Source organism: Microcebus murinus, chromosome 4, assembly GCF_040939455.1.
Source record: "Microcebus murinus isolate Inina chromosome 4, M.murinus_Inina_mat1.0, whole genome shotgun sequence".
Lineage (NCBI taxonomy): Eukaryota > Metazoa > Chordata > Mammalia > Primates > Cheirogaleidae > Microcebus > Microcebus murinus.
In genome coordinates, this window is record NC_134107.1 from 20,757,556 (window position 1) to 20,784,390 (window position 26,835).

General features: G+C 43.8%; 2 protein-coding genes across 20 annotated transcripts in view; one reads left to right on the top strand and one right to left on the bottom strand.

Annotated features, from left to right (window-relative positions):
* Nucleotides 1-981: 981 nt before the first annotated feature.
* On the bottom strand, nucleotides 982-7,366 carry PTPMT1 (protein tyrosine phosphatase mitochondrial 1). Of its 2 annotated transcripts, XM_012788676.3 has the most exons (4): nucleotides 6,987-7,366; nucleotides 6,780-6,860; nucleotides 3,524-3,715; nucleotides 982-1,267 (listed from the first exon to the last, which is right to left on the bottom strand). In XM_012788676.3, the coding sequence occupies exons 1-4, from the start codon at nucleotides 7,341-7,343 to the stop codon at nucleotides 1,112-1,114; spliced, it is 786 nt and encodes a 261-aa protein (XP_012644130.1). In that variant the 5' UTR covers nucleotides 7,344-7,366; the 3' UTR covers nucleotides 982-1,111. The 2 variants fall into 2 exon arrangements, with proteins under 2 accessions (XP_012644130.1, XP_075857990.1); XM_076001875.1 differs by lacking the exon at nucleotides 3,524-3,715.
* A 10,599-nt stretch (nucleotides 7,367-17,965) lies between these two features.
* CELF1 (CUGBP Elav-like family member 1) overlaps nucleotides 17,966-26,835 on the top strand; it is an 82,709-nt gene continuing 73,839 nt past the window's right edge. For 14 of the 18 annotated variants that reach the window (XM_076001879.1, XM_076001876.1, XM_076001881.1 and 11 more), the window contains exon 1: nucleotides 17,966-18,134. The gene's annotated coding sequence lies outside the window, so the exon portion shown is untranslated. The remainder of the gene's footprint in view (nucleotides 18,135-26,835) is intronic. The other 4 variants (XM_076001887.1, XM_076001890.1, XM_076001888.1 and 1 more) reach the window with 1 other exon arrangement.

Genomic DNA, 26,835 nt, shown 5'->3' on the forward strand with positions numbered 1-26,835 from the left:
AGAAATTAGCTGGACAACTAAAAATATGTGTGTGGGGTGTGTATATATATATATATATATATATATATATATATATATATATATATATAATTACCCGGGTGTGGTGGAGCATGCCTGTAGTCCCAGCTACTTGGGAGGCTGAGGCAGGAGGATCGCTTGAACTCAGGAGTTTGAGGTTGCTGTACGCTAGGCTGAGGCCACAGCACTCTAGCCTGGTCAACAGAGTGAGACCCTGTCTCTAAAAAAAATGGAGATAAGGTCTCACTTTGTTGCCCAGGCTGGCCTTAAGGAATCCTCTCGCCTTGGCCTCCCAAAGTGCTGGGATTATAGGTGTGAGCCATCACACCCAGCTGAAATTGGGAATTTTTTCTTTTTTTTTGAGACAGAGTCTCACTCTGTTGCCTGGGCTAGAGTGCAGTGGCATCAGCCTAGCTCACAGCAACCTCAAACTCCTGGGTTCATGCAATCCTCCTGCCTCAGCCTCCCAAGTAGCTGGGACTACAGGAATCTGCCACCACGCCTGGGTAATTTTTTCTATTTTTGGTAGAGATAGGGTCTTGGTCTTGCTCTTGCTTAGGCTGGTCTGGAACTCCTGAGCTCAAAGGATCCTCCCGCCTCAGCCTCCCAGAGTGCTAGGATTACAGGCATGAGCCACCGTGCCCAGCTAGAAACTGGGATTTCTGACAGTGGCAAAGAGCCAGACCTGAATATTTCTTCTCTCTTTTTTCTAGTGTTTCATGTCTTTGAGTTATGGTGCTATATAACATCAGGTACAATATTAGGTACACAATAATTTTTGTTAAAATTAATAATTCCTTGGCCCTATCGGAGAAAATAAGATATCCCATGTCTATTCTCTACCCTGTAAATACAAGTTATGCTAAATCTCTTCCTCTCTGGCTATACAATGGTGTTAATTCAGAAAAATGAAACAAGGCAGAGGAAGCAAAATTACCTATTACTTAGAACATTTCTGATATGTCAAGTTTGGACCTAAGGCCCTTAGGTCCCATTAAACTTTTTTATTTTGTATCAAGCAGGGATGTCTTCCTTCTTCTTTTTCCTGACCAAGGGATTCACGTCACTTTGAGTTCTTTCTAATCCACTTAATTCATGTCTTTGATGTGTCACGTGAGTCATCCTTGGCTGCCCCTACAGTAATCTTGTGGAATTCTTTTAAAACATCCAACTGACCAGGTCTGATGTGGATGTGTGACCGGATCTCGGTGATGGCTCTTACAGCCTCTTCTGGACTCCAGTTGTGCACCTGAAGTACAGGGTTGGAAAATCAGCACACAAAGAAAGGAGCAGGTGTTAAGGTGTCCTAGACCTCTGGGCAGGTGCTAAAGGACTCTGAGAATTTCATTTCTTTCAAAACTCTATTTTGGGAGGCATTAAAAAACTGTTATAAATGGGAGAGCACTTTAACCACAGTTAAAGTGGGACTCCATAATACTATGCACCAGGCCAGGAGGACAAGTCAGTCTTTCTGCACAATTTTTGCTCTACCAAACCCTGGAGAAAAAAGGTTGCACATATGCCGCTGACATCCTGAGTTCCAGACTGCTTAAGGCCCTAGGCCTCAGTGTGCTGAGGTGGGCTTTTGGTTAGAAGTATTTCTAGGAAAGAGTATATGGTAGATATTTTTATGTAACTCATCACCATGCTGGAAAAACAAGAGTACTTTTTAATTTAACTAGGAGGGTTATCTGTGTCTTAAGGCTACTCATTGGTTTAGAACTCAACAGAATTGGCTGGGTGGGGGTGGCTCAGACCTGTAATCCTACCGCTCTGGAAGGCCAAGGTGGGAGGATTGAAGTCAGGAGTTCAAGACCAGCCTGAGCAAAAACAAGACCCTGAAGACCCTCTCTCTGCAAAAAATAGAAAAATTAGCTGGGTGTGATGGCACGTGCTTGTAGTCCCAACTACTTTCAAGGCTAAGGCAGGAAGATCACTTGTGCCCAGGAGTTGGAGGTTGCGCTCTACCCAAGGAAACAGACCAAAGCTTGCTTGCTCCATCTCAAAAAAAAAAAAACAAAAACAAAACCTCAACAGAACCAAGAAAACAGGTTTCTAGTTGGCTGGTCCAACTCTTGGCACAAAAATGCTCTTCTGAGACTTGGCTTCCAGCAAAGAGTCCTTATGACCAAAGCTTTAGTATTGTTCAGTGAGAGGCTTACCAGTGTCCACAGTAACACAATCAAGTCGAGGCTTAACTATTCACATGACTTAGAAAATTCAGGGGTCAGGCAGGTTACTAAAATGAGTCAAGCTAGGAGGGTAGAAGACAACAGGGAATGATGAAGGACTACAGGATATTTGCTTCGATTTTTTTTTTTTTTGAGACAGAGTCTAGCTTTGTTGCCCAGGCTAGAGTGAGTGCCATGGCGTCAGCCTAGCTCACAGCAACCTCAGACTCCTGGGCTCAAGCAATCCTGCTGCCTCAGCCTCCTGAGTAGCTGGGACTACAGGCATGCGCCACCATGCCTGGCTAATTTTTTCTATATATATTAGTTAGCCAATTAGTTTCTTTCTATTTATAGTAGAGATGGGGTCTCGCTCTTGCTCAGGCTGGTTTCGAACTCCTGACCTCAAGCAATCTGCCCGCCTGGGCCTCCCAGAGTGCTAGGATTACAGGCATGAGCCACCGCTCCTGGCCAGCTTCGAAATATTTTTTAAAGCATCCTACCTGCCAATCAAAACAAATTGATGGGCAAAATTCAGTTTACTTATTTTATTTATATTTATTTTTTTTAGACAGAGTCTCACTTTTTTGCCCGGGCTAGAGTGCTGTGGCATCAGCCTAGCTCACAGCAACCTCAAATTCAGGGGCTCGAGCGATCCTCCTGCCTCAACCTCCTGGGTAGCTGGGACTACAGGCATGCACCACCATGCCCAGCTAATTTTTTCTATATATTTTTAGTTAGCCAATTAATTTCTTTCTATTTATAGTAGAGACAGGGTCTCACTCAGGCTGGTTTCAAACTCCTGACCTTGAGTGATCCACCCACCTCGGCTTCCCAGACAAAATTCAGTTTAGATCTTCTGTTTCTAGAAACTAATTTCCAGAACTTATACTCTAAAATACTTGAAGAAACCTGAGTACTATAGAGCTGAAAGTGATCAGCACTATTATCTCTAGTACTAGATTTCCTGACATGCTATTTATAACAGGTGTTTTTAGCCTTTTGCTGGAGTCGGACATCCTTTGCAAGTCCATTTTTTTTGAGTGCCTGCTGTAGCCCAGTGCTTGATGTACTTTCTCAATTAAGCTTCCTAATTCATTTGAGGAAACAGCATCAGAGAGGAGAAGCCACTTTTATCTATCCCAGCTGCAAGGTGGCAGAGCCAGAGATGAACCTATCCACAAAGTTCACGTGCTTTCCACAATACCACACCACCTACCAGCAGCCTGAAATTGAGTCTATTGTTCCTTCCAATAAGGAAGGCCAATAATAGGCCATGCTATTGAAATTTTGGAAATATGCTATAAATAGGGCCAGTCCAGAAAGACCTTTCCTACCTGAATCAGATATGCTGCCACCATAGTGGCACTCCTGGAGCGCCCAGCCTTACAATGCACGTAGACACACTGGCCCAGCGACTGGTAGTGGAGAGCAAACTGGACTCCTTTCTGGAGGTTGGCCAAGGTGGGGATCCCAATCATGTCTAATGTGCTGAGCCGCAGCTGCTCAACTCCTACTTTCTTCCAATCCTGGAACCAGGTCCACCAGCATAAAAAAGAGAATGGAAAAAACCTGATGGGGGTGGGATGACAAGAGGCTCCCAAGAGGGAGCAAAATAACAAGTTTCACAGTTTACTACAATGGGAATATATTGTTTTCTGTTTTCTAAAAAAGAACCTTCTTACAGAAATGCCTTTAAAATGGCTGGTCAACATGGTTGGTCTTTGAAACAACAGCTATGCTACTGCTGATTTAGAATTATGTCTAAGATTTAAAGTGTTTTTAAGGTATAGTTTGGGTACTAGAACCTTTAGCTGCAAAATATTAGCTGTATAATTTTCAGCTGCAAAAAATTCAGCTGCAAAAGTTGCATAACTATTTTTTTTTTTTTTTTTTTGAGACAGAGTCTCGCTTTGTTGCCCAGGCTAGAGTGAGTGCTCTGGCATCAGCCTAGCTCACAGCAACCTCAAACTCCTGGGCTCAAGCAATCCTGCTGCTTCAGCCTCCCAAGTAGCTGGGACTACAGCATGCACCATCATGCCTGGCTAATTTTTTCTATATATATTAATTGGCCAATTAATTTCTTTCTATTTATAGTAGAGACGGGTCTCATTCTTGCTCAGGCTGGTATTGAACTCCTGACCTCGAGCAATCCGCCCGCCTCGACCTCCCAGAGTGCTAGGATTACAGGCGTGAGCCACCAAGCCTGGCCTCATAACTATGTTTTTATATAACCGTGGCACCTGTGCAGTGATCCATCTGGAGGGTTGGGGGTATTATATTTTGCCAGGGCTTTCTATTTCCCTGTCCAGAAGTCTCTCTCAGGTTTTGTTTGTTTGTTTCTTTGAGACAGGATCACTGTAACCCAGGCTAGAGTACAGTGGCATCATAGCTCACTGCAACCTCCAATTCCTGGGCTTAAGGGATCCTTCTGCTTCAGCCTCCCAAGTAGCTGGGACTATAGGTGTGTGCCACCACACCTGGCTAATTTTTCTATATATATATATTTTTAGAGACAGGGGTCTTGCCCTTGCTCAGGCTGGTCTTGAACTCGAGCGATCCTCCTGCCTCAGCCTCCCAAAGTGCTAGAATTACAGACTGTGAGCCATGGAGCCCAGCTGAGAAGTCTCCACTTTTTTTTTAAGGGAGTGCATGGTAGAAAATAGGGTTATCCTATAATCCCAGCATTATGGGAGGCTGACATGGGAGGATCCATTAAGGCCAGGAGTTTTACACCAGCTTGGGTAACATAGTGAGACCCTGTCTACAAAAATAATATTTTTTAAATTTGAAAAGAAAATAGGGTTATTTTTAATGCATCTACCTTTATTAGTGCAATATTATCTCTTAAAAAGGTGAAGTCTGGGGGGAGGGGGGGAAATGGGCATTTATTGAAACCTTAAAATCTGTACCCCCATAATATGCCAAAATAAAATATAATTAAAAAAAAAAAATCAAAATAAAAAAAAAAAAAAAAGGTGAAGTCATAGGAGAAATAAGGCCTTTGGCAAACTGGAAAATGATATTTTTGCTTTAAGACTTCAGATACACTCTAGCTACTCTTGTTATTGATCTCTTAATAAGTACCAGAGATTTTATGACTCTGAATGAAGGTCAATATTTAATACTGCTCATGAAATTAACAAAAAGGAAAGAATTTTACAGCATGTAGTTTATGCTTAAACTGCACCAGAAAAACCTAAATACTCATATTCCTGGGCTGCACCCTTAAGTTCCTGAATCAGAATCTCTGGGGATTGTGCGTAGGAATCTGCTATTTTAGCAAGATTGCCAGATACTTCTTAGGCATATTAAAATGTGAGAACCACTGCCTTGAGATTTCTTTAGACTAATAGGATGATATGGCTGCATCTTACAAATGTCAGTGCCTCACTCCTACAGACCAAGCATTTTCTATAGTTGCCCAGTAGTTTTGGACTCCCCTTGCTCTACAAGACTGACCACCCTAGTGAACATTTCCTATTTTAGGTAATAACATTTTTGCCTTGTGGCAAAGTATTTTGGGAAATCCAAGCAACTGTTAACTATTCTTTAAAAATGTATGCCATGGTTAATTAATACAGTTTAAATGTGAATCACAAATATATATTTTTTTTTTGATATACACATACAATGGAAACAAATATTTTTAAGATTTAAAAAAATCTTAAGGTTAAAGTGGGGCAGGGCATGGTGGTACACGGTTGTAGTGTCAGCTATTGGGGGCAGGGGCTGAGGTGGGAGGATCCTTTGAGCCCAGGAGTGTGAGTGCAGCCTGGGCAACATAGTGAGATCCCCATCTCTTGTCAAAAATCTATGGGTTAAAATACCAGCTTACTCATCAGGCTATATCAGTACCATAAATGAGAAAGATAATTGCTTAGTACTAATACATGTCAAACACTATAAAGATAGGGCAACATCTTCCATTAATAATAACCATTGTGAAAGGTTCCACAAACATTCACGTTCAATGAAAATTGTTTTAAGCCTGAACTTTGTTATGCAAGTCCTTTGGATTTCTACCATGATCTCTAACATATGAATAAAAATCCTCCCAAATCATAGTCAAATGAACCCTTTACAATTTTTCAGTGGATAGTTTTATGATCCCGTTAGGGGGCTGGGTAGAGAGGGAGAGGGGATGCCTATTATAATTGGCAGGGCCTTCATCTTGAATGCATAACTGCCTTACTCATACTTAGTGTTCAGTAAGTGTTGAATGAATGAATAAATAAAATCAGCAAGATCCAGCAAAGTTGCCTTTTTATTTTAGTTACTGAATTTAAGAATACATTTGTGCACAAAATCCTTTGTGCACAAAGGATTTAATCAGATTTTGTCAACTTTGTACTTTTAAATGTCCTGCATAGTTTCTGCTCTACCTCCAGCTGCAGCCATTTAAGCTTAGAGGCCCAGGCCCTCCTCCTGAGGAGGCAAAAAAGCCTAGGACACCTGTCTCAGGGAATGGTCCCCTCCTCCCCCGACTTCCCTAGCTGTCCCAGGCCCAGGGTGAGGCCGAGGCTGGAGGGCGCCCCTGCCCCAGCTCCTGCCTGCAGGTCCCGCCCTTCCACCGCGGCCCGGGCACCTCACCTCTGAGGAGTTGCACAGGAACCTTGTCTCATACTCCTCGTTCATGGTGATCACCCCGTGCACGTTCTCGTCCTGTACCAGCTGCCGAGGCAAAGAGGGGACTCAGCAAGGACGGCGGAGACCCCAGCAGCCCGGCGGGGCGGGCGTGGAGGCCCCGGCCTGGCTCCCCGGCTGCGGCGCTGGGCCCGGCCTCCCGGCCCGGCTCACCTGGCGCGTCATGTTCCGCAACGGCAGCGCGCCCAGCAGCACTGTGGAGTCGATGCGGTGGTACCAGGCGCGGTGCGCCCGGCCGGGCATCTTCCCGCGGAGCAACGTGTAGAGCAGCGTCGGGTAGAAGAGCACCCGGACCAGGCCGGCCTGCAGCCACGCGGCGGCCGCCATGCCGTCCCCCCCACCCACGGCCTGGCACAGCGCCGACGCGTCCGCCCCCGGGCTCGCGGTCTGCGGCCGCGAGCAGAGCTGGCAGGGCAACGAGGACGAGGACCAGGGCTGCGAGCTGCCCGAGGCCTCCCGCGAAGGCGCCGCGGTCTGCGCGGGCGCAGAGCCTCCTGGCCTGGACACCATGGCTCCGGAGGAGGGGCCGCCGACCTCAGGGGAGGTCCCTGGGACTCCTGGGCGGGAAACTGGGAACAGGCCCAGGGAGAGCACGTCCTGGGCTGGAGGCCTGTGAACCCGCCGCGTGTGAAACTGGGACCCCAGCCTGTGGCTACTGACGCCCCTCCCCTGAGGGAAGGGGCTGTGATCCCAGGTTCCTAGGTGAAGGGGGGCATGACACCCGCATGTGGAACTATGACTCTGCCAAGGCAGGAGGGGACAGTCTCCCCAACTCCCGGCCAGAAGGACGGGCAGTGACCCTAGATGAGGATGTGACACCACCACCACCCTGCCCCTCCGCCTCCCACCCCTCCATCCCCCGACAAAGGGGGACAAGACTAGGATGAGACTCTGTGGCAGTGAAGGGGAGAGTGAAGTGGCTTTGAGCTTTCCAGTAGAAGAGCTGCCTGGTGTCAGAGGGCGTATCTAGGCGAACAGGGCACCTGGGCTGATGTCTCCTTCCCACTCCCCTCCCCAGTCTCAATATATAATAGCTCAGTCCTCCTTACCAAACAGCAGTATATACATAATATGAAAAAACGGGAATATATATATTAATATACATTAATAAAATGTTATCAAAAGCTCAAATATAAAACCCACAAAGAGGTAAGGAATGGTTGTAATGCTGATTATTTACATTTCACTAGTTGTCTGAAATGGGCATCCGGTGCTTTTTTTTTTTTTTTTTTGAGACAGAGTCTCGCTTTCTTGCCTAGGCTAGAGTGAGTGCCGTGGCGTCAGCCTAGCTCACAGCAACCTCAAACTCCTGGGCTCAAGCGATCCTCCTGCCTCAGCCTCCTGAGTAGCTGGGACTATAGGCACGAGCCACCATGCCCGGCTGATTTTTATATTATATATATTAGTTGGCCAATTAATTTCTTTCTATTTTTATGGTAGAGAGGGGGGGGGGTCTCACTCAGGCTGGTTTTGAACTCCTGACCTTGAGCAATCCGCCCGCCTCGGCCTCCCAGAGTGCTAGGATTACAGGCGTGAGCCACCACGCCCGGCCCGGTGCTTTTTGAGAAGGTTTATTTTCTCCTTTTAAAAGTAATACGGGCGGGCGCGGTGGCTCACGCCGGTAATCCTAGCACTCTGGGAGGCCGAGGCAGGCGGATTGCTCGAGGTCAGGAGTTCAAAACCAGACTGAGCAAGAATGAGACCCTGTCTCTAATAAAAACAGAAAGAAATTAACTGGACAACTAATATATATATATATATATATATGTAGAAAAAATTAGCCAGGCATGGTGGCACATGCCTGTAATCCTAGCACTCTGGAAGGCCGAGGCAGGCGGATTGCTCGAGGTCAGGAGTTCAAAACCAGACTGAGCAAGAATGAGACCCTGTTTCTAATAAAAACAGAAAGAGGCCGGGCGCTGTGGCTCACGCCTGTAATCCTAGCTCTTGGGAGGCCGAGGCGGGCGGATTGCTCAAGGTCAGGAGTTCAAAACCAGCCTGAGCAAGAGCAAGACCCCGTCTCTACTATAAATAGAAAGAAATTAATTGGCCAACTGATATATATATAAAAAAAAATTAGCCGGGCATGGTGGTGCATGCCTGTAGTCCCAGCTACTCGGGAGCCTGAGGCAGAAGGATCACTCGAGCCCAGGAGTTTGAGGTTGCTGTGAGCTAGGCTGATGCCACGGCACTCACTCTAGCCTGGACAACAAAGTGAGACTCTGTCTCAAAAAAAAAAAAAAAAAAAAAAAAAACAGAAAGAAATTAACTGGCCAACTAATATATATATATATATATATGTATATATATATAGAGAGAGAGAAAAAATTAGCCGGGCATGGTGGCGCATGCCTGTAGTCCCAGCTACTTGGGAGGCTGAGGCAGGAGGATCACTCGAGCCCAGGAGTTTGAGGTTGCTGTGAGCTAGGCTGACACCATGGCACCTACTCTAGCCTGGGCAACAAAGCGAGACTCTGTCTCAAAAAAAAAAAAAAAAAAAAAAAGTAATACGAACTCATAACAACTGGAAAATACAGAAAAGTAGGACTTATTTTTCTTATTCCTTTAAAACAAATTTTAAAGCATGCTTCCCAGAAAAGTTAAAATTTACTTATCACTCATAATACCTCCTCAAATACATTTATTTTTTCCTCCATTTTCATTCCCATGTATACCCTTAAAAACAATTTATAAGCCAGGGAGTGGCAGGGCACACCTGTAGTCCCAGCTACTTGAGAGGCAGGGGTGGGAGGATTCCTGAGCCCAGGAGTTCCACGCTGGGTGAGCTATGATTGTGCGGCACTCCAGTCTGGGCCAGAGGGAGACCCCTGTGGGGTACAATGTATGTACTACAAATTCTAAATGATTTTTAGTACATACATTGAGTTGTGCAACCATCACCACAGTTAATTTAATTCAATTTAATTAAATTAATTTTTTTTTGAGACAGAGTCTCGCTTTGTTGCCCAGGCTAGAGTGAGTGCCGTGGTGTCAGCCTAGCTCACAGCAACCTCAAACTCCTAGGCTCAAGCAATCCTCCTGCCTCAGACTCCCAAGTAGCTGGGACTACAGGCATGTGCCACCATGCTTGGCTAATTTTTTCTATGTATATATTAGTTGGCCAATTAATTTCTATTTATAGTAGAGACGGGGGGTCTCGCTCTTGCTCAGGCTGGTTTCGAACTCCTGACCTTGAGGAATCTGCCCTCCTCAGCCTCCCAGAGTGCTAGGATTACAGGTGTGAGCCATCGCCCCAGCCCACAGTTAATTTTAGAACATTTTCATTGCCCTAAAAAGAAACCCTATACCCATTAGCAGTCACTCAACATTTCTTCCCACGCCCCCAGCCCTAATCTACTTTCTGTCTATATAGAATTGCATTTTGGGGACAGTTTAAATATTAATAAATGGAATTATACAATATATGACCTTTGTATCCAGCTTAAACTATTTTCAAGTTTCATTCATGTTGTAGCGTTTATGAGGACTAAAAAATATAGTATTTATTTTTATAAATATTAAATATTTATTTTTATTGCCAAATAATATTCCATTGTATGGATATAGCACATTTTGTTTCTCCATTTATCAGTTGATGGACATTTGAATTATTATTTTCTTTTTGAGACAAGTCTAACTCTGTTGCACCACCATGCCTGGCTAATTTTTTCTATATATTTTTTTAGTTGTCCAGCTAATTTCTTTCTACCTTTTTTTTTTTTTTTTTTTAGTAGAGACAGGGTCTTGCTCTTGCTCAGGCTGAGCTCAAACAATCTTCCCGCCTCAGCCTCCCAGCGTGCTAGGATTACAGGTGTGAGCCACTGTGCCTGGCCACCATCATTTCTTTAACCAGTTCCCTATTGATAGATAGCTGGGTAACTTCTACTTTTTTTTACCAATAATAAATACAGTCGAATGAGTGCAGAGGCCCTGCCCGACTTATTCATGCCTGTAATTGTCTATTCCAGTGTCTGATACAGCTAGCTAAACACTAGTTGGTTGAATGAAAGAATGCTGTAGAAAATGCCCTTGTATACACTTCATCCACTTGTGTTTCTGAAGGAAACATTTCTAGAAATACAATTGCTGTTTCAAAGGATATGAGTATCTTTTGAAGGGGGTCACAGGGAATTTTTTTTTTTTTCTTGAGACAGAGTCTCGCTCTGTAACCCAGGCTAGAGTGCAGTGGCATCAGCCTAGTTCACAGCAACCTCAATCTCCTGGGCTTAAGCAATCTTCCTGCCTCAGCCTCCTGAGTAGCTGGGACTACATGTGTGTGCCACCACGGTGTGCCACCACACCCCCCGCTGATTTCTTCTATTTTTTTGCCTGGCTGATTTCTTTGTATTTTTTAGTAGAGACGGGGGTTTTGCTCTCCTGAAGGTTTGCTGGACTCGAACTCCTTAGCTCAAGGGATCCTCCTGCCTTGGCCTCCTGGAGTGCTAGGATTACAGGTATGAGCCACCACACCCAGCCACAGGGAATTTTTTCTAGCTTTGTTGAGTATAATTGATACTAACTAAACCACACATATTTAAGATATACACTTTAATACATTTTGACATATGTATATATTTGTGAAACCACCACCACAATGAAGATAATGGAACACAATGATCATCCCAAAAGTTTTCTCAGGCCCCTGGGTAATCCCATCTTCCCACACCTATTTACCCCCTTAGCCCATTCCCTGGCAACCACTAATCCACTATTGATTAATTAGCATCTTCCAGAATAATTTCATATAAACAGATGTGAATATTTTTAACTTTAATGATTATTTTTATTTATTTGTTTTTTAAATTTAGTTGCCCAGGTAACTTTTTTTTTTATTTTTAGTAGAGATGGGGTCTCACTCTTGCTCAGGCTAGTCTGGAACTCCTACCTTCAAGGGTAGGCCTGGGCCTACCACCTGGGCCTCTCAGAGTGCTAGGATTATAGGCATCATGCCTGGCTCAATTATTATTTTTAAATTTCCCTCCAATACGACCAAATCTTTTTTTTTTTTTTTTGAGACAGAGTCTCGCTTTGTTGTCCAGGCTAGAGTGAGTGCCGTAGCGTCAGCCTAGCTCACAGCAACCTCAGACTCCTGGGCTCCAGCGATCCTTCTGCCTCAGCCTCCCGAGTAGCTGGGACTACAGGCATGTGCCACCATGCCCGGCTAATTTTTTATATATATATCAGTTGGCCAATTAATTTCTTTCTATTTATAGTAGAGACGGGGTCTCGCTCTTGCTCAGGCTGGTTTTGAACTCCTGGCCTTGAGCAATCCGCACGCCTCGGCCTCCCAAGAGCTAGGATTACAGGCGTGAGCCACCGCGCCCGGCCGACGACCAAATATTTATACACTCAGAATCCTGCTTCTCACAACTTTATCAGCCTTTTTTTTTTTTTTTGAGACAGAGTCTCACTTTGTTGCCCAGGCTAGAGTGAGTGCCGTGGCATCAGCCTAGCTCACAGCAACCTCAAACTCCTGGGCTCAAGCAATCCTTCTGCCTCAAGCCTCCCGAGTAGCTGGGACTACAGGCATGCGCCACCATGCCCGGCTAATTTTTTCTATATATATTAGTTGGCCAATTAATTTCTTTCTATTTATAGTAGAGACGCTGTTGTTCAGGCTGGTTTCGAACTCCTGAACTCAAATGATCCGCCCGCCTCGGCCTCCCAGAGAGCTAGGATTACAGGCGTGAGCCACCGCGACCGGCCTTTTATCAGCCTTTTAAATTTAGTTTTTTATTTCCCAATCTGTCAGTATTAAAAAATCACATTGGTTTAATTTGAATATCTTTAATTATTAGTGAGTTGAGATTGAGCATCTTAGGTTTAGTGGCCATTTGTATTCTTCCTATGAATTGCATGTTCATCTCCTTTGCCCATCTGTCTAATGGGTTGTTTGTTGCTATTCTTTCTAGTCATAGAAAGTGCACAAACTAAAAGTGTATGACTTGAACGAATTTTACATATTTATACACCAATGTAACCACCACGTAGATCAAAATATAAAACATTCCTGTACTCCCAAAAGCTCCCTCTGTTCTCTCCAGTCAATAATCATTTCTCCCCAGTAAAGTTAATTTTTATTATTTTCACTTGTTCTCAAATTTTAATTTAATGGACTTATACAATATATGCCCTTTCCTTTCCTTTCCTTTCCTTCCTTTCCCTTCCTTTCCCTTCCCTTCCCTTCCCTTCCCTTCCCTTCCCTTCCCTTCCCTTCCCTTCCCTTCCCTTCCCTTCCCTTCCCTTCCCTTCCCTCCCCTTCCCTCCCCTTCCCTCCCCTTCCCTCCCCTTCCCTTCCCTTCCTTTCCTTTCCTTTTCTGACAGTCTCAGTCTGTTGCCTGGGCTCGAGTGCCATGGTGTCAGCCTAGCTCACTGCAACCTCAAACTCCCAGGCTCACGCGATCCTTCTGCCTTTGGCCTCCCCGGTAGCTGGGACTACAGGCATGCACCACCATACCCAGCTAATTTTTTATAGATATATTTTTTTAGTTGTCCAGCTAATTTCTTTCTATTTTTAGTAGTGACGGGGGTCTTGCTCTTGCTCAGGCTGGTCTCAAACTCCTGAGCTCAAAAGATCCTCCTGCCTCAGGCTCCCAAAGTGCTAGGATTACAGGTGTGAGCCACTGTGCCTAGCCCTATGCTCCTTTGTTTCTGGTTTGTTTTGCTCAATATTATGTGTGTGCAATTCATCTCTGTTGCTATATGTAATAACAGTTTGTTCCTTTTCATATAAATATAATGGATTACTATATGAGTAGTACATTATGAGTATATTCCATAATTTATCATTTCCAGTGTGGGCTATTATTATTATTAATATAATAAACCTGCTACAAACCATTCTTTTGGTGGAAAGAAGTAGTACTCATTTCTGTTGGGAGTAGAATTGCTGTATCATAGCAGTCTGTTTAGCTGCTTAGGTTTAGTATAATAGATACTGTCAAAAGGGTCTTCTGCAGTGATTGTACAAATTTTCACTCCTACCATCAAAATATGGAGTTCAAAACAAAAGGCTTCACTGCAAATCTCAGTAGGGAAAAGATGGTCTCTTCAAATGGTGATGAATCAACTGGATATACAAATGAAAAGAAAGAAACCTGACCCCTATCTCATACCGTACACAAAAATTAGATACTTAGATCGAAATGTGAAAGATTAAAACAACAGAGGAGAAAATTTTCATGACCCAGGTAAACAAAAATTTCTTAAACACAACATGGAAAGTAATAACCATAATATAAGGATCGATAAATGGGATCTTATTAAAATTAAGACCTTTCATTCATTAAAAGAAACCATTAAGAGAGTAAAAAGCAAGCCACAGACTGGGAGAAGATATATGCAATACATGTATCTGACCAGGAACTTGTATGTGAAATACAGACTGGGCACCGTGGCTCATGCCTATAATCCTAACACTTTCATAGGCTGAGGCAAAGGATTGCTTAAAGGCAGGAGTGGAAAACCAGGCTGGGCAATATGGTAAGACCCGGTCGCTACAAAAAATACAAAAATTAGCCAGGAATGATGGTGTGCACCTGTAGTCCCAGCTACTTGGGAGGCTGAAGCAGAAGGATCGCTTGAGCCCAAGAGTTTGAGGTTGCACTGAGCTATGATCTCATGACTGCACTCTAGCCCAGGTAACACAGTGAGATCCTGTCTCAAACAAAACAACTCCCCCCTCCCAAATATATGAAGAACTCCTACAAACCAATATTTTTTTTTTTTTTTTGAGGCAGAGTCTCTTTGTTGCCCAGGCTAGAGTGAGTGCCATGGCGTCAGCCTAGCTCACAGCAACCTCAAACTCCTGGGCTCAAGCAATCCTAATCCTGCTGCCTCAGCCTCCCGAGTAGGTGGGACTACAGGCATGCGCCACCATGCCCGGCTAATTTTTTCTATATATATTAGTTGGCCAATTAATTTCTTTCTATTTATAGTAGAGACAGGGTCTCGCTCTAGCTCAGGCTGGTTTCGAACTCCTGACCTTGAGCAATCCGCCCTCCTCAGCCTCCCAGAGTGCTAGGAATATAGGCGTGAGCCACTGTGCCCGGCCAAACCAATAAGTTTTTAAAAAACACATTCAGTAAAAAAAAAAGCGGGTGGGGGGGAAGCCTGAGTAGGCAATTCGAAAAAGAGAATATCCAAACGGTTAATAAGCATATGTAAAAGTGATTAAAACGTCTGTTAGGGAAAAACAATTTAAAGCACAGTAAAATACCACTATACTCCTACCAACATGACTGAAATAAAAGGACTGACAATACCAAGTGAGGATGTAGAGCACTGTTTACATTTTCATATATATTGTTTTTTTCTCTTTCTGTCAACATAGTCTTTAACCCTTTGCACTCGCTTGCTTTTTTCTCATCATCCACTCAACATTATCGACACTCGACATCTGAGTGCAAAGTTAACAAAGGTTGGATCATATTATACCTATTAATTTTAAAAGATATTTTATTTACTAAGCTTGTAGCATGAACATTTTCTCGCAATTAACATTTTTCTCTATCATTATTTGAGATTATATATAATATTCTAGGCTATGGATATACTATATTTCATCAATCTCCTTTTGTATCAAATTTTATGCTATTTAAACAATGTCATAATCTCTGCCTTCCATTATCCATGAATATTTTCTTAGGATAAATTTCTAGAAAGGTATGTAAAATTTCTAATTCCTCCAGAGATATTATTTGAATTTTATCCCCCCTAGCACTTGGAGAGGGGGAATACCTGCACCTTTACCAACATTGGCTATCTTTTAAAACAAATCTTTATCTGTAAGGCAAAAAATGAAACAAAAAGCTTTACATACTCCTTTTAATCTCATATCAGGGTTTGTTTGTTTGTTTGTTTTCTATATTTGGACTGTTTACGATTTTGTCCACGCTGCTAAAATCCTTTCAAGTGACAAGACCTATTTGTGTTCTTCATGTAATTGTTCTTTCCCCCAAGTTCGGGCTAATCTGCTGTGGTCTTCCTTGATAACTAAATGCAAGAGTGACACTAGTATCTTGCAAGGATTCCTCTCCTGCAAATGGGAGGCCAAAGTCAAGAGGCAGATAAAATAAGGGAAAGTTTCTGGTTGTCTTTGAATAGATATTGATTGAGCCAGACACTGTGAAAAACACTGGAGATACAAGAGAATAATATGACAGGCGCGGTCCCTGCTCTTATTTAGCTCATGGGCAGGTTCCAGGAAGTTTCTAAAAGCTAAATGATTCATTCTCTTTCCATACCTTGCACTTAGATATGCATATTATTTAACTCAACAATATTTATTGAGCACCTAGTATGGATTAGGCATTATCCAGGCCCTGAGGATAAGCAATAAAATAAAAAAATAGACAAAACTCCTTTCCCCATAGTGTTTACCTTCTGGTGGGGGCAACTGCAAATAAAACAAGTGAAATATTAATGTACAAAATATACATACTGAGTTAGATGAAGGTAAGTGTTTTTGATAAAAACAAAGCAAGAAAGTAGGATTGGAAGCAGGGGGTGTGTGTGTCTGTGATTTTAAATACGGTGGTCAGGGAAGGGAGGGCTAAGAAGGTGACCTGAAGGAGGGAGAAAGTGAGCCATGTGGATATCTGGATAATTCTATGGAGCACAAAAGGAGACATTCTCTGCTTGAAACATTTCTATAATATATGGCAGCTGGGAGACAAATATAAAATGGTAATGTTTGTGACAATATTCTGTAAGCTATAATGGTTTATACATATAGGATGTTTTCAGTCAATTACACATAAAAGTATTAAGATCATCTATCAGCATTATTAATGTATATAAAACTACATATCACAATTAGGGAACATGATAACGTACAATGTAGGGGCTAACTGTTCTGGTCTACATGGTACTAGAAAAACTGTGGTTAGTTTTTCTTTTCCAAAGGGAGAAAGAAAGATGTGCTTCCAACCTTCCAAACATGAGAAAACTTTGAGGCTTCTGCTTGGGAGCCCTCTTTCTTTCTTTCTTTCTTTTTTTTTTTTTGTGTGATAAGGTTGTGTATAATCAGTCTTTGTGGGTAAGTTTTCTTTTCTTTGAGACAAAGTCTCGCTCTGTTGCCCAGTCTAGAGTGCAGTGGCATCATCATAGTTCACTGCAAGCTCCAACTCCTGGGCTAAAGTGATTCTCCTGCCTCAGCCTCGCAAGTATCTGGGACTATGAACACACAAGCCACCACCGCGCCTGGCTAATTCTTAAATTTTTTGTAGAGAAAGTTTCATTATGTTGCTCAGGCTGGTCTTTAACTCCTGGCCTTAAGATCCTCTCACCTGAGCCTCCCCTTAAAGTGCTGGGATTACAGGTCTGAGCCACCGTGCCAGGCCCAGAATTTTCCTTCTCAGTCTGCATTTCACTATCTCATAAACTTTAGAATCTATGTAATAAACAACGTTGGCTTAAACTACAATAACAAATCATACTGTTTGCATTCCATTTAGATCCAGGAATTCCTGAATAACTTTCAAGGAGGTCTTTAGGAATGTAACCTGGGCTGTCACAAAAAATTTTTTTTCTGGGAAAAGCATATTAGGGCTGGGCAGTCTCTTAATAGAATCCTTACGAGCTTCCCGGCGTCGCAGGGATTTTTGCCCGGTTGTGCGTACACGCAGATCATCTTGCTTGAAGGCACTCCCCTAACTCTGAAAGCTGGAAACACACATATTCCCCAGCCCAGCAAAGGGAGGCCTGGATGCTGTTGCTAGTCCGGGCCAGGGTAAAAAAAGGAGGGTGTGTCATGTGCCCAACGCTGGCCAAGTACCATTCACTCCTTCCTTCCTTCATTCATCAAATCTTTCATTATGCGCATATTCATTGCCAAGTAGGGGAACTTGCTTGCCCACCAGCGTCATCCAGAGCTCCTGTGGGTGCGGCATGCAGATTCGAGAACTTCAGATTCCCAGGCCGGGGTCTTCCCTACGGCAGAGCTCGGAGACAAAGAGATGCGCCCCAGCAGCTCCCTTGGCCCCGGGGGCTTCAGCGCGGCTGCTTCTCCACTGCCCAGCCGGAGGGGGCGCTGCAGCGCCGGGCACTCGGATCGGCGCTGCGGGCCGCGCCGCGGTGGTACGTTCCCCCTCGCCGCCCTCCTCCTCCTCGGCCCTCCCCGCCGGTGGTAGGTGCCGGAAGTGCCGCCATTTTGGGGTGTTCTGCTCTGGCGGCAGAGGCAGCGGCGGCGGGACGCGGAGGCTCCCCCGGGACTCGGCCTCAGCAGCGAGGCGGCGGCAGCGGCGGCTGCGGAGGTGCAGGCAGCAGCTGAGGCAGCGGTGGGCTCAGGTGCAGCCGCTGGTGAGTGCGGCGGCCGCAGGATAACGGGTCGAGAGAGGGAGGGAGGGAGCGAGCGAGGGAGGGAAAGGAGACAGGAGGGAGGCGCCGCGGGGCGGGTCCGGTTCGGGCGGCCGCGGGTCATAGGGCCCTCCGGGCGCGGCCGCTCCTTGTTCCCCGCGCCCCGGGGGCAGGGCCACGATCTCCTCCCGCGTGTCGGGGTCCTCGGCTTCCCGGGTCCTGCCGCGCTTGTCCGGCGCGTGCCCCTGCGCCCAGGGAGACCCGCCCTCCTCGTGGCCTTCCCCCTCTTCCCGCGCCCTTTACCTTCACCCTCTGGTCCCAGAGGGCTTCGTTTCCTGCCCAGGGGCAACTCCGTCTTACTCTTCTTTCCAGCTGCTGTGCTGGACCCAGGCTGCCTGCCTGGGACCCTGTCCCTTCCTCTGCCGCCCCACGTGTTCTTAGTGCCCACCCCTGGGGGTGCCCCGGGATCCCCGCCCCTAGAGGGCAGCGCTTCTCCGGAGCCTCGAGAGCCCCCTGTTCCTCGACCCACATCTTCTAGGGCCTTGGCTTGCCCTCCCCCCACATCAGGTGCTCACCCAGTCATGGCCTAGTAGCAGGGCTGGAATCTCGCACCGGGAGCGCGGGGAGCACATTCAAGCGCTTTCTTCTCTAGGGACCTGTCGGGTGGTGTCTTGGTTTGTGGTGGTCCTCCGGGTAGGATGTTTTAATTCTCTAAGACCATTGCACACACTCTAAGGAGCTTCTCACTGGTTTAGGCTCATCCCCACAGTTGAGGGAATGTGGTGAGATTTTATTTGGAGGCTGTTTTAGCAAAATGGAATCTCTTTCTCGCCAGCAGAGTTAATGCTGTAGGTTTATTACCCTCGAGGAAAAAGGCAGTGTAACAGTTTTAAAGAGCACGGAGTGCTTTAATAATGTCTGCAGTGTAAGAGGTTACAAATACCCAATGCATCCATTACAGGAACTTCATTCACCTTTCAAAGATCTTTTCACTGTCTTTGATTCTCTGTGAATTGGAGAGGCTTTATCAAACCTTTTCCACAAGTGTAGCTTCTTTTAGAGTGCTATGGAAGTTTCAGCTTCTCCATAAATCCTTAGTGAGAATGAAGGCATCTCTATATAGAATCACCTTTTTGTGTTTTAGTGTTAGTGGGTCCACTTGTAAAATCAAGGGGTTACAGTAACATGCACAAACTATTGCTACAGTGATCTCCCTGTGCCAACTTTTATATTCTTTTGGTTTACTTCCTAGTAAGTGATTTCTGGTCTTGAGTTAGCCAAGACTGAAGCAGTGTTGTTTGGTAAAGCAAAGCTGGAGCTTTCAGCTGTTGCCTTAAGGAGGAAGGTTATGGTTCCTCTAGTAGTTCTTTCCTCATGACTGTCCACCACCTGTTTTTATTAATAATGGCTTTTGGCTCAGAACATAGGCTTGAACTTCTCTCCAACCATTCATTCTTGCCTGTAGGGTTTTCTTCTATTAAGATAGTACCATCTAAACTTAAGATCCATTAGCAGGAAGGGTTCTCGGAGATGGAATATCTTTTCTAACCTTTTCACTTTTCACCTGAGGAAGCTGAGGATCCTAGAAGTTAAGCGACATACTTGCCCAAGGTTATATAGCAAGTACTCTTAAAAACAGTGTCACCATGAAGGGTTTTTTTTTAAAAACAATATCTGGAACAATAAATGCCAACTGCCCTTTGAGATGTGATGTAATGGCAAGGGCCCTGGGCTTGAAGTTAGAAGGCCTGGATTGTAATCCTTGCTCTATCAATTACTAGTTACACAACAGTGGCAAGCCACTCATCTGTTCTGATCAGTTTATTTTCATCTGCAAAATGAAAGAAATAGCTTCTATCTCATATGGTGCTAGTTTAGCTTCAATGCAGTAATGCGTGAAAGTACGTGTTTCACATCTTATTTTATTTTATTTTTTTTTTTTGAGACAGAGTCTCGCTTTGTTGTCCAGGCTAGAGTGAGTGCCCTGGCATCAGCCTAGCTCACAGCAACCTCAAACTCCTGGGCTCGAGTGATCCTTCTGCCTCAGCCTCCGGAGTAGCTGGGACTACAGGCATGCGCCACCATGCCCGGCTAATTATTTTATATATATATATCAGTTGGCCAATTAATTTCTTTCTATTTAGAGTAGAGACGGGGTCTCACTCTTGCTCAGGCTGGTTTTGAACTCCTGACCTTGAGCAATCCGCCCGCCTCGGCCTCCCAAGAGCTAGGATTACAGGCGTGAGCCACCGCGCCCGGCCTTGTTTCACATCTTAAATTGCCATTTACTATTTTTTTATATTTGAATTTTCTTTATTGTGGTTATAAAAACACTTAAAAATGGTTAAGATGGTAAATTTTAAGTCTGCAGTTCTGTGACATTAAGTACATTCACATTGTTGGGAAACAGATTTTCAGGCAGACAGGGAAATTTTGAGCCAGAATAAATTTGTTTGTTCTTCCAAAGATTTCCATGCACTTTTCTTTCTTTTTTTTTTTTTTAATTTGAATTAATTTATTTTTATTTTAGCGTATTATGGGGGTACAAGTGTTAAGGTTACATATATTGCCCATGCCCCCTCCCCCCATGCACTTTTCTTAATACAGAAATTAGATTCAGGCCAGCTCACGCCTGTAATCCTAGCACTCTGGGAGGCCGAGGGGGGGGCATTGCTTGAGGTCAGGAGTTCGAAACCAGCCTGAGCTAGAGCGAGACCCCCGTCTCTACTATAAATAGAAATAAATTAATTGGCTAACTAATATATATAGAAAAAAAATGAGCTGGGCATGGTGGCCCATGCCTGTAGTCCCAGCTACTTGGGAGGCTGAGACATCAGGATTGCTTGAGTTTGAGGTTGCTGTGAGCTAGGCTGATGCCATGGCACTCACTCTAGCCTGGGCAACAAAGCGAGACTCTGTCTCAAAAAAAAAAAGAAATTAGATTCATTATAAAAAATAACAGATAAGTCCAAAAAGGAAGAAACTCATCCATAGTCCTACTCCTCATGTTGTTATTCTTGTCCATCCTTTTTATATGCTCTAGAAATGTTTGGCATTTTACCAAAATAGGCTTATCCTAGTCATAGTTTTGTGATGTGTTTTTAAGATTTAATAAGAGGTGCCAGGAATGGTTTGCTTTAACAACCACATTTTAAGTGGTACTCTATTTAATAGCTTCTGCATGTATGAGGTAGGTCAGTGGATATCACAGGACAGAAGCAGAGAAGTTCCTCTTTTAAACATATGCTGAACTGGAAGAGGAGGAAGAAATGAAAATGGCAGAGACCAAACACTTTAATGTATGCCTTTCATATGATTTTTTTCTTTTTTTAATAAAGATTTAGTTTCTGCTGCTAAATGTAGAGTGAGAGTCCTGAATTCCGTGCCCCTTCTTGTGACTGTCACTGAACCTTCTCTAACTCTATTTTCTTGTGAGGCTGTACTTAATTAGGAAGATGCTGGTGGGTGGTGGTGGTCCTTGGAAAGAGAAGAGCTGTTTGTTACCTGGAGGCCATAGTGAAGTCAGAGGAAGTGGGAGCATACATTTCTTTTTGCTCAGGTCTTTGGGTACTCCCAGCAAATTGCTCTGTTTGCCTTAAACTAGTGAATGATAGGATTTGGTTAAGCTGTTTCTTCTTCCTCCTCTTCTTCTCCTTTTTCTTCTTGTTTTTTTTTTTAAACAGCTTTATTCACATTCCATACAGTTCATCCATTTAAGGTGTACAATTCAGTGATTTTTGGTATATTATTTTTAAACATTGTGACAAAATTTGCAATTTAACTATTTTTTATATTTGCATTTTTTATTGTAAAAAACACTTAAAATGGTAAAGATGGTAAATTCTGTTAAGTTTACAGTTCTATGACATTAAGTATTTGCACATTGTTGGGAATCAGATCTCCAGAAGTTTTTTATCCTGCTTATCTGAAACTCCATACCCATTAAACAACTTACCTGTTTCCCCTCCCACTCTACTTTTTTGTTGTTATTGCTAAGCTGGCCTCAAACTCCTTGGCTCAAGTGAACTTCCCACCTTAACCTCCTGAGTAGCTGGTATTACAGGTGTGAGACACTGCCTGGCCTCCTTTTGTTTCTGCGAATTTGACTATTTCAGTTACCTCCTATAAGTGGAATCTTACAGTGTTTGTCTTTTTGTGATTGACATTTGACTTAGTGTAATGTCCTCAAGGTTCATGTTGTAGCATGTGACTGGATTTCTTTTCTTTTCTTAAGGCTGAACAGTACTCCATTGTATGTACATACCATATATTTGACCACTGCATCCATTGATGGGCAGTTGGGTTGCTTCTACCTCTTGGCTATTGTGAATGGTGCACCTATGAACATGAGTGTGCAAATATCTGTTCAAGCCTCTGTTTTCAGTTCTTTTGTATGTGTAGCCAAAAGTGGGATTGCTGGATCATATGATAATTATGGTTTTTTTTTTTTTTTTTTTTTGAGACAGAGTCTCGCTTTGTTGTCCAGGCTAGAGTGAGTGCCATGGCGTTAGCCTAGCTCACAGCAACCTCAAACTCCTGGGCTCAAGTAATCCTCCTGCCTCAGCCTCCCGAGTAGCTGGGACTACAGGCATGTGCCACCATGCCCGGCTAATTTTTTCTATATATATTATTTGGCCAATTAATTTCTTTCTATTTATAGTAGAGACGGGGTCTCGCTCTTGCTCAGGCTGGTTTCGAACTCCTGACCTGGCGCAATCCGCCCTCCTCAGCCTCCCAGAGTGCTAGGATTACAGGCGTGAGCCACTGCGCCTGGCCTGATAATTATGTTTAATTTTAATTTTTTTTAGAGGGGGGTCTGGCTCTGTTGCCCAGGCTGGAGAACACTGGTGCAATCATTGTTTACTGCAGCCTTGAACTCCCGGCTCAGCCTCCTGAGTAGCTGGGACTATAGGCACATGCCACCATGCCCAGCTAATTTTTCTATTTTATTTTTTTGTAGAGTTGGGGTCTCAACTCTTGATCAGCCTGTCTCGAACTACTGGTCTCAAGCAATCCTCCCACTTAAGTTTGATGTAGTCCTACTTGTCTATTTTTGCTTTCGTTGCCTGTGCTTTTGGTGTCATATCCATGAAATCATTGCAAATCCAATGTCATAAAGTTTTTCCCCTATGTTTTCTTCTAGGAGTTTTATTGTTAGGTCTTACATTTAGGTCATTTTAACCATTTTTAAGTGTACAATTCAGTGGTATTAATTATATTCAAATGTTGTGCAATCATCAACACTGTCTTTTCAAACTTAAATCACCCCAGATAGAAACTCTGTAACTATTAAGCACTGACTCCCCATTTTCCCTCCCCACAGCCTCTGGCAATCCTTTGTCTCTATGAATTTGCCTATTATTTCATGTAACCATAATTATGCAATATTTGTCCTTTTATGTGTGGCTTATTTTACTTAGCATGTTGTTTTCAAAGTCTATGCATCATGCAATCAGGACCCGCATTACTTTTTTTTTTTTTTGAGACAGGGCCTTGCTCTGTTGCTGAGGCTGGAGTGTAGTGGTGCAGTCATAACTCACTGTGACCTTGAACTCCTGGGCTCAAGCAATCCTCCTGCCTTAACCTTCCTAGTAGCTAGGACTATAGGTTTACAACACCATGCCTGGCTAAGTTTATAAAATTTTTTGGGAGGGAGGTCTTGCTATGTTGCCCAGACTGATCTTGAACTCCTGGCCTCAAGCAGTTCTCCTGCCTTGCCTTCCCTAAGTGCTGGGATTACAGGCATGAGTCACCGTGTTTGACCCCTCATTCTTTTTTATGTTCCTCTACTTTTTGAGGTGAGGGATACCTCCTTTATTTTGTTGTCTCTCCTTCTCTTAGAGTTCTGTAGTTTCTGAATTGATTAGAATTCATGCTCTTCATATGGATTGCCAGTCACAGAGGGATGGATATCCACTGACATATTCAAACCTCTTGAAAATTCAAAGCCAGGTGTAGTGGCTCATGGCTGTAATCCCAGCACTTTTGAAGGCCAAGGTAGGAGGGTTGCTTGAAACCAGCCTGAGCAATGTAGTGAGACCCTACCTCTACAAAAAATACAAAAGTTAGCCGGATGTGGTAGCATGTATCTGTAGTACCAGTTACTCAAGAGGCTGAGGCAGAAGGATTGCTTGAGCCCAGGAGGTTGCAGTGAACTGTGACAATGCCACTCCACTCTAGCCCGGGTAACAGAGCCAGACCCTATCCTAAAACAAAAACAGGCTGGACGCAGTGGCACGCCAGTAATCCTAGCACTCTGGGAGGCCAAGGCGGGCAAATTGCTCAAGGTCAGGAGTTCGAAACCAGCCTGAGCAAGAGCGAGACCCCGTCTCTACTATAAATAGAAAGAAATTAGTTGGCCAAATAATATATATAGAAAAAATGAGCCGGGCATGGTGGTGCATGCCTGTGGTCCCCAGCTACTTGGGAGGCTGAGGCAGCAGGATTGCTTGAGCCCAGGAGTTTGAGATTGCTATGAGCTAGGCTGATGCCACGGCGCTCACTGTAGCCTGGGCAACAAAGCAAGACTCTGTCTCAAAAAAATAAAAAAAAAAAAGAAAAGAAAATTCAAACATGTCAGCATGCATAAAAGTAGTATGTAAGATAACCCAAATCACAGTTTATAGCACCACTTCTTTTTTTTTTTTTGAGACAGTCTCACTGTGTTGCTCGGGCTAGAGTGCCATGGCGTCAGCCTAGCTCACAGCAACCTCAAACTCCTAGGCTCAAGCGATCCTCCTGCCTCAGCCTCCTGAGTAGCTGGGACTACAGGCAGGAGCCACCATGCCCAGCTCATTTTTTCTATATATATTTTTTTAGTTGTCCAGCTAATTTCTTTCTATTTTTAGTAGAGATGGGGTCTCACTCTTGCTCAGGCTGGTCTCGAACTCCTGAGCTCAAACTATCCTCCTGCCTTGGCCTCCCAGAGTGCTAGGATTACAGCTGTGAGCCACCGGCACCTGGCCTAATTAGCACCACTTCTAATTTCTAATCTGGAGCTGGGGACGGTTGCGTGTGCCTGTATTCCCAGCTACTCTGGAGGCTGAGGTGGGAAGATTGCTTGAGCTCAGAAGTTTAAGACCAGCCCAGGCAACATAGCGAGAACTTGTCTTTAAAAAAAGTTTTAAAAACTATCCTGAGCCTGGCTGTGGCTCTTTTGTTAAGATTTTACTTATGTTCTTAGATATTTAGAGCTGATTTTGGTCTCCTTGATTGTCTTTTTTTTTTTTTTTTTTTTTTGAGACAGTCTCACTCTATTGCCTGGGCTAGAGTGCTGTGGCGGCAGCCTAGCTCACAGCAACCTCAAACTTCTGGGCTCAAGCAGTCCTACTGCCTCAGCCTCCTGAGTAGCTGGGACTGCAGGCATGCACCACCATGCCTGGCTAGTTTTTTCTATATTTTTTCAGTTGTCCAGCTAATTCCTTTCAAATTTTTTTTCTTTTCTTTTTTTTTTTAGTAGAGATGGAGTCTCACTTTTGCTCAGGCTGGTCTCAAACTCTTGAGCTCAGACAATCCTCCCGCCTCAGCCTCCCAGAGTGCTAGGATTACAGGCATGAGCCACACACCCAGCCTTGATTGTCTGTTTTTTCTCTTTGCTTTTTGGACCTAGCCTCCCACTCTATTTTACTCCTCTCCGGTAATAAAGGAAGTTTAATATTAATCATTGGGCATAGAAGTTTTATTCCATAAACTCTGTTGCCTCAAAGAGGTATCATAGCCTTCACAGTACTTAACACATTGGACTTTAATGACCAAGAGGACATACTTTTTTTCTAAACGACATGAATCATTCTTTTATTGAAAACTATTCTGTGATTCTTGATTATTTTTGATAATAGTTAGAAATAGAATGTATCATGGAAGTTCAAGTATTTGAGCAATATAATTTAAACCAGGAATTAACTTTCTTTGTACATTTGCTGAGCATTCTGACATCTCAAAAAGTTGATTGCTATTAATAAAATCCTGTATTTATCTGCATGTTTGCTAGAGTTGCTATGGCACACTGAAATGGTTAAAAGACAAGTAGAATAGAAACAAGAAAATTTTGATTAGAATCTGGAGAATTAAGTCTTCCCATAATTGAGTGTTGACTCTTTGATTGTGGAATCCTTAAAATGGAAATGTTTGAGAGATTGGTGTGACTCAGCTAGGGTTTGTAAGCATTGCCTGGTAAGGACAGCTGTGACAGTTCATGGCAGTGGGTTTAGGTACCACCAAACATTTCTGGGCCTGTTTTCCTGTCTCCAAAATGGAAATACCAACTCGGAATGGTAATGTGAGAATTAATTGGGATAACTTATGCTAGGCACTGAACAGTGTTTATAATGCTATTTCCTTTTCCATCTGTAAAAATGGGGCCTACTCCTTATCTCAGGGGTCAGTAATCCAGTTTAAACAAATGAATAACACAGGTAAAATGCCTAGCAATGCCATACATAGAAAAGCAGTAGCTACTAAATCAGTGTTCCTTTTATTTCCTCTTTTGAGTGTATTTTATGTTGCCTTTTTCTGTGTCTCTTATGGCTTAAGGGATAAGGCTTAAGGATTTATGCATCTGAAAAGCATCTGAAATATTGTGCATTCTTCCCTATAGAATTTTTTTTACCTCATTGTTCCTTGTGGAATACTTGGGTAATGTGGTTTCCTGGATTCATCTTCACTGTCTCTACTTCATGTAAAAGTCTGTTGACAGGAGGCTTCT

Bases quoted from the DNA above. Each gene is read 5' to 3' on its own strand.
- PTPMT1 (XM_012788676.3), bottom strand. From the start codon at position 7,343: ATGGTGTCCAGGCCAGGAGGCTCTGCGCCCGCGCAGACCGCGGCGCCT. The intron at 3,716-6,779 runs GTGAGGTGCCCG...ACCTGGTTCCAG, and splicing joins TCCTGTGCAACTCCTCAGAG to GATTGGAAGAAAGTAGGAGT. The intron at 1,268-3,523 runs GTAGGAAAGGTC...CCTGTACTTCAG, and splicing joins TGGCAGCATATCTGATTCAG to GTGCACAACTGGAGTCCAGA.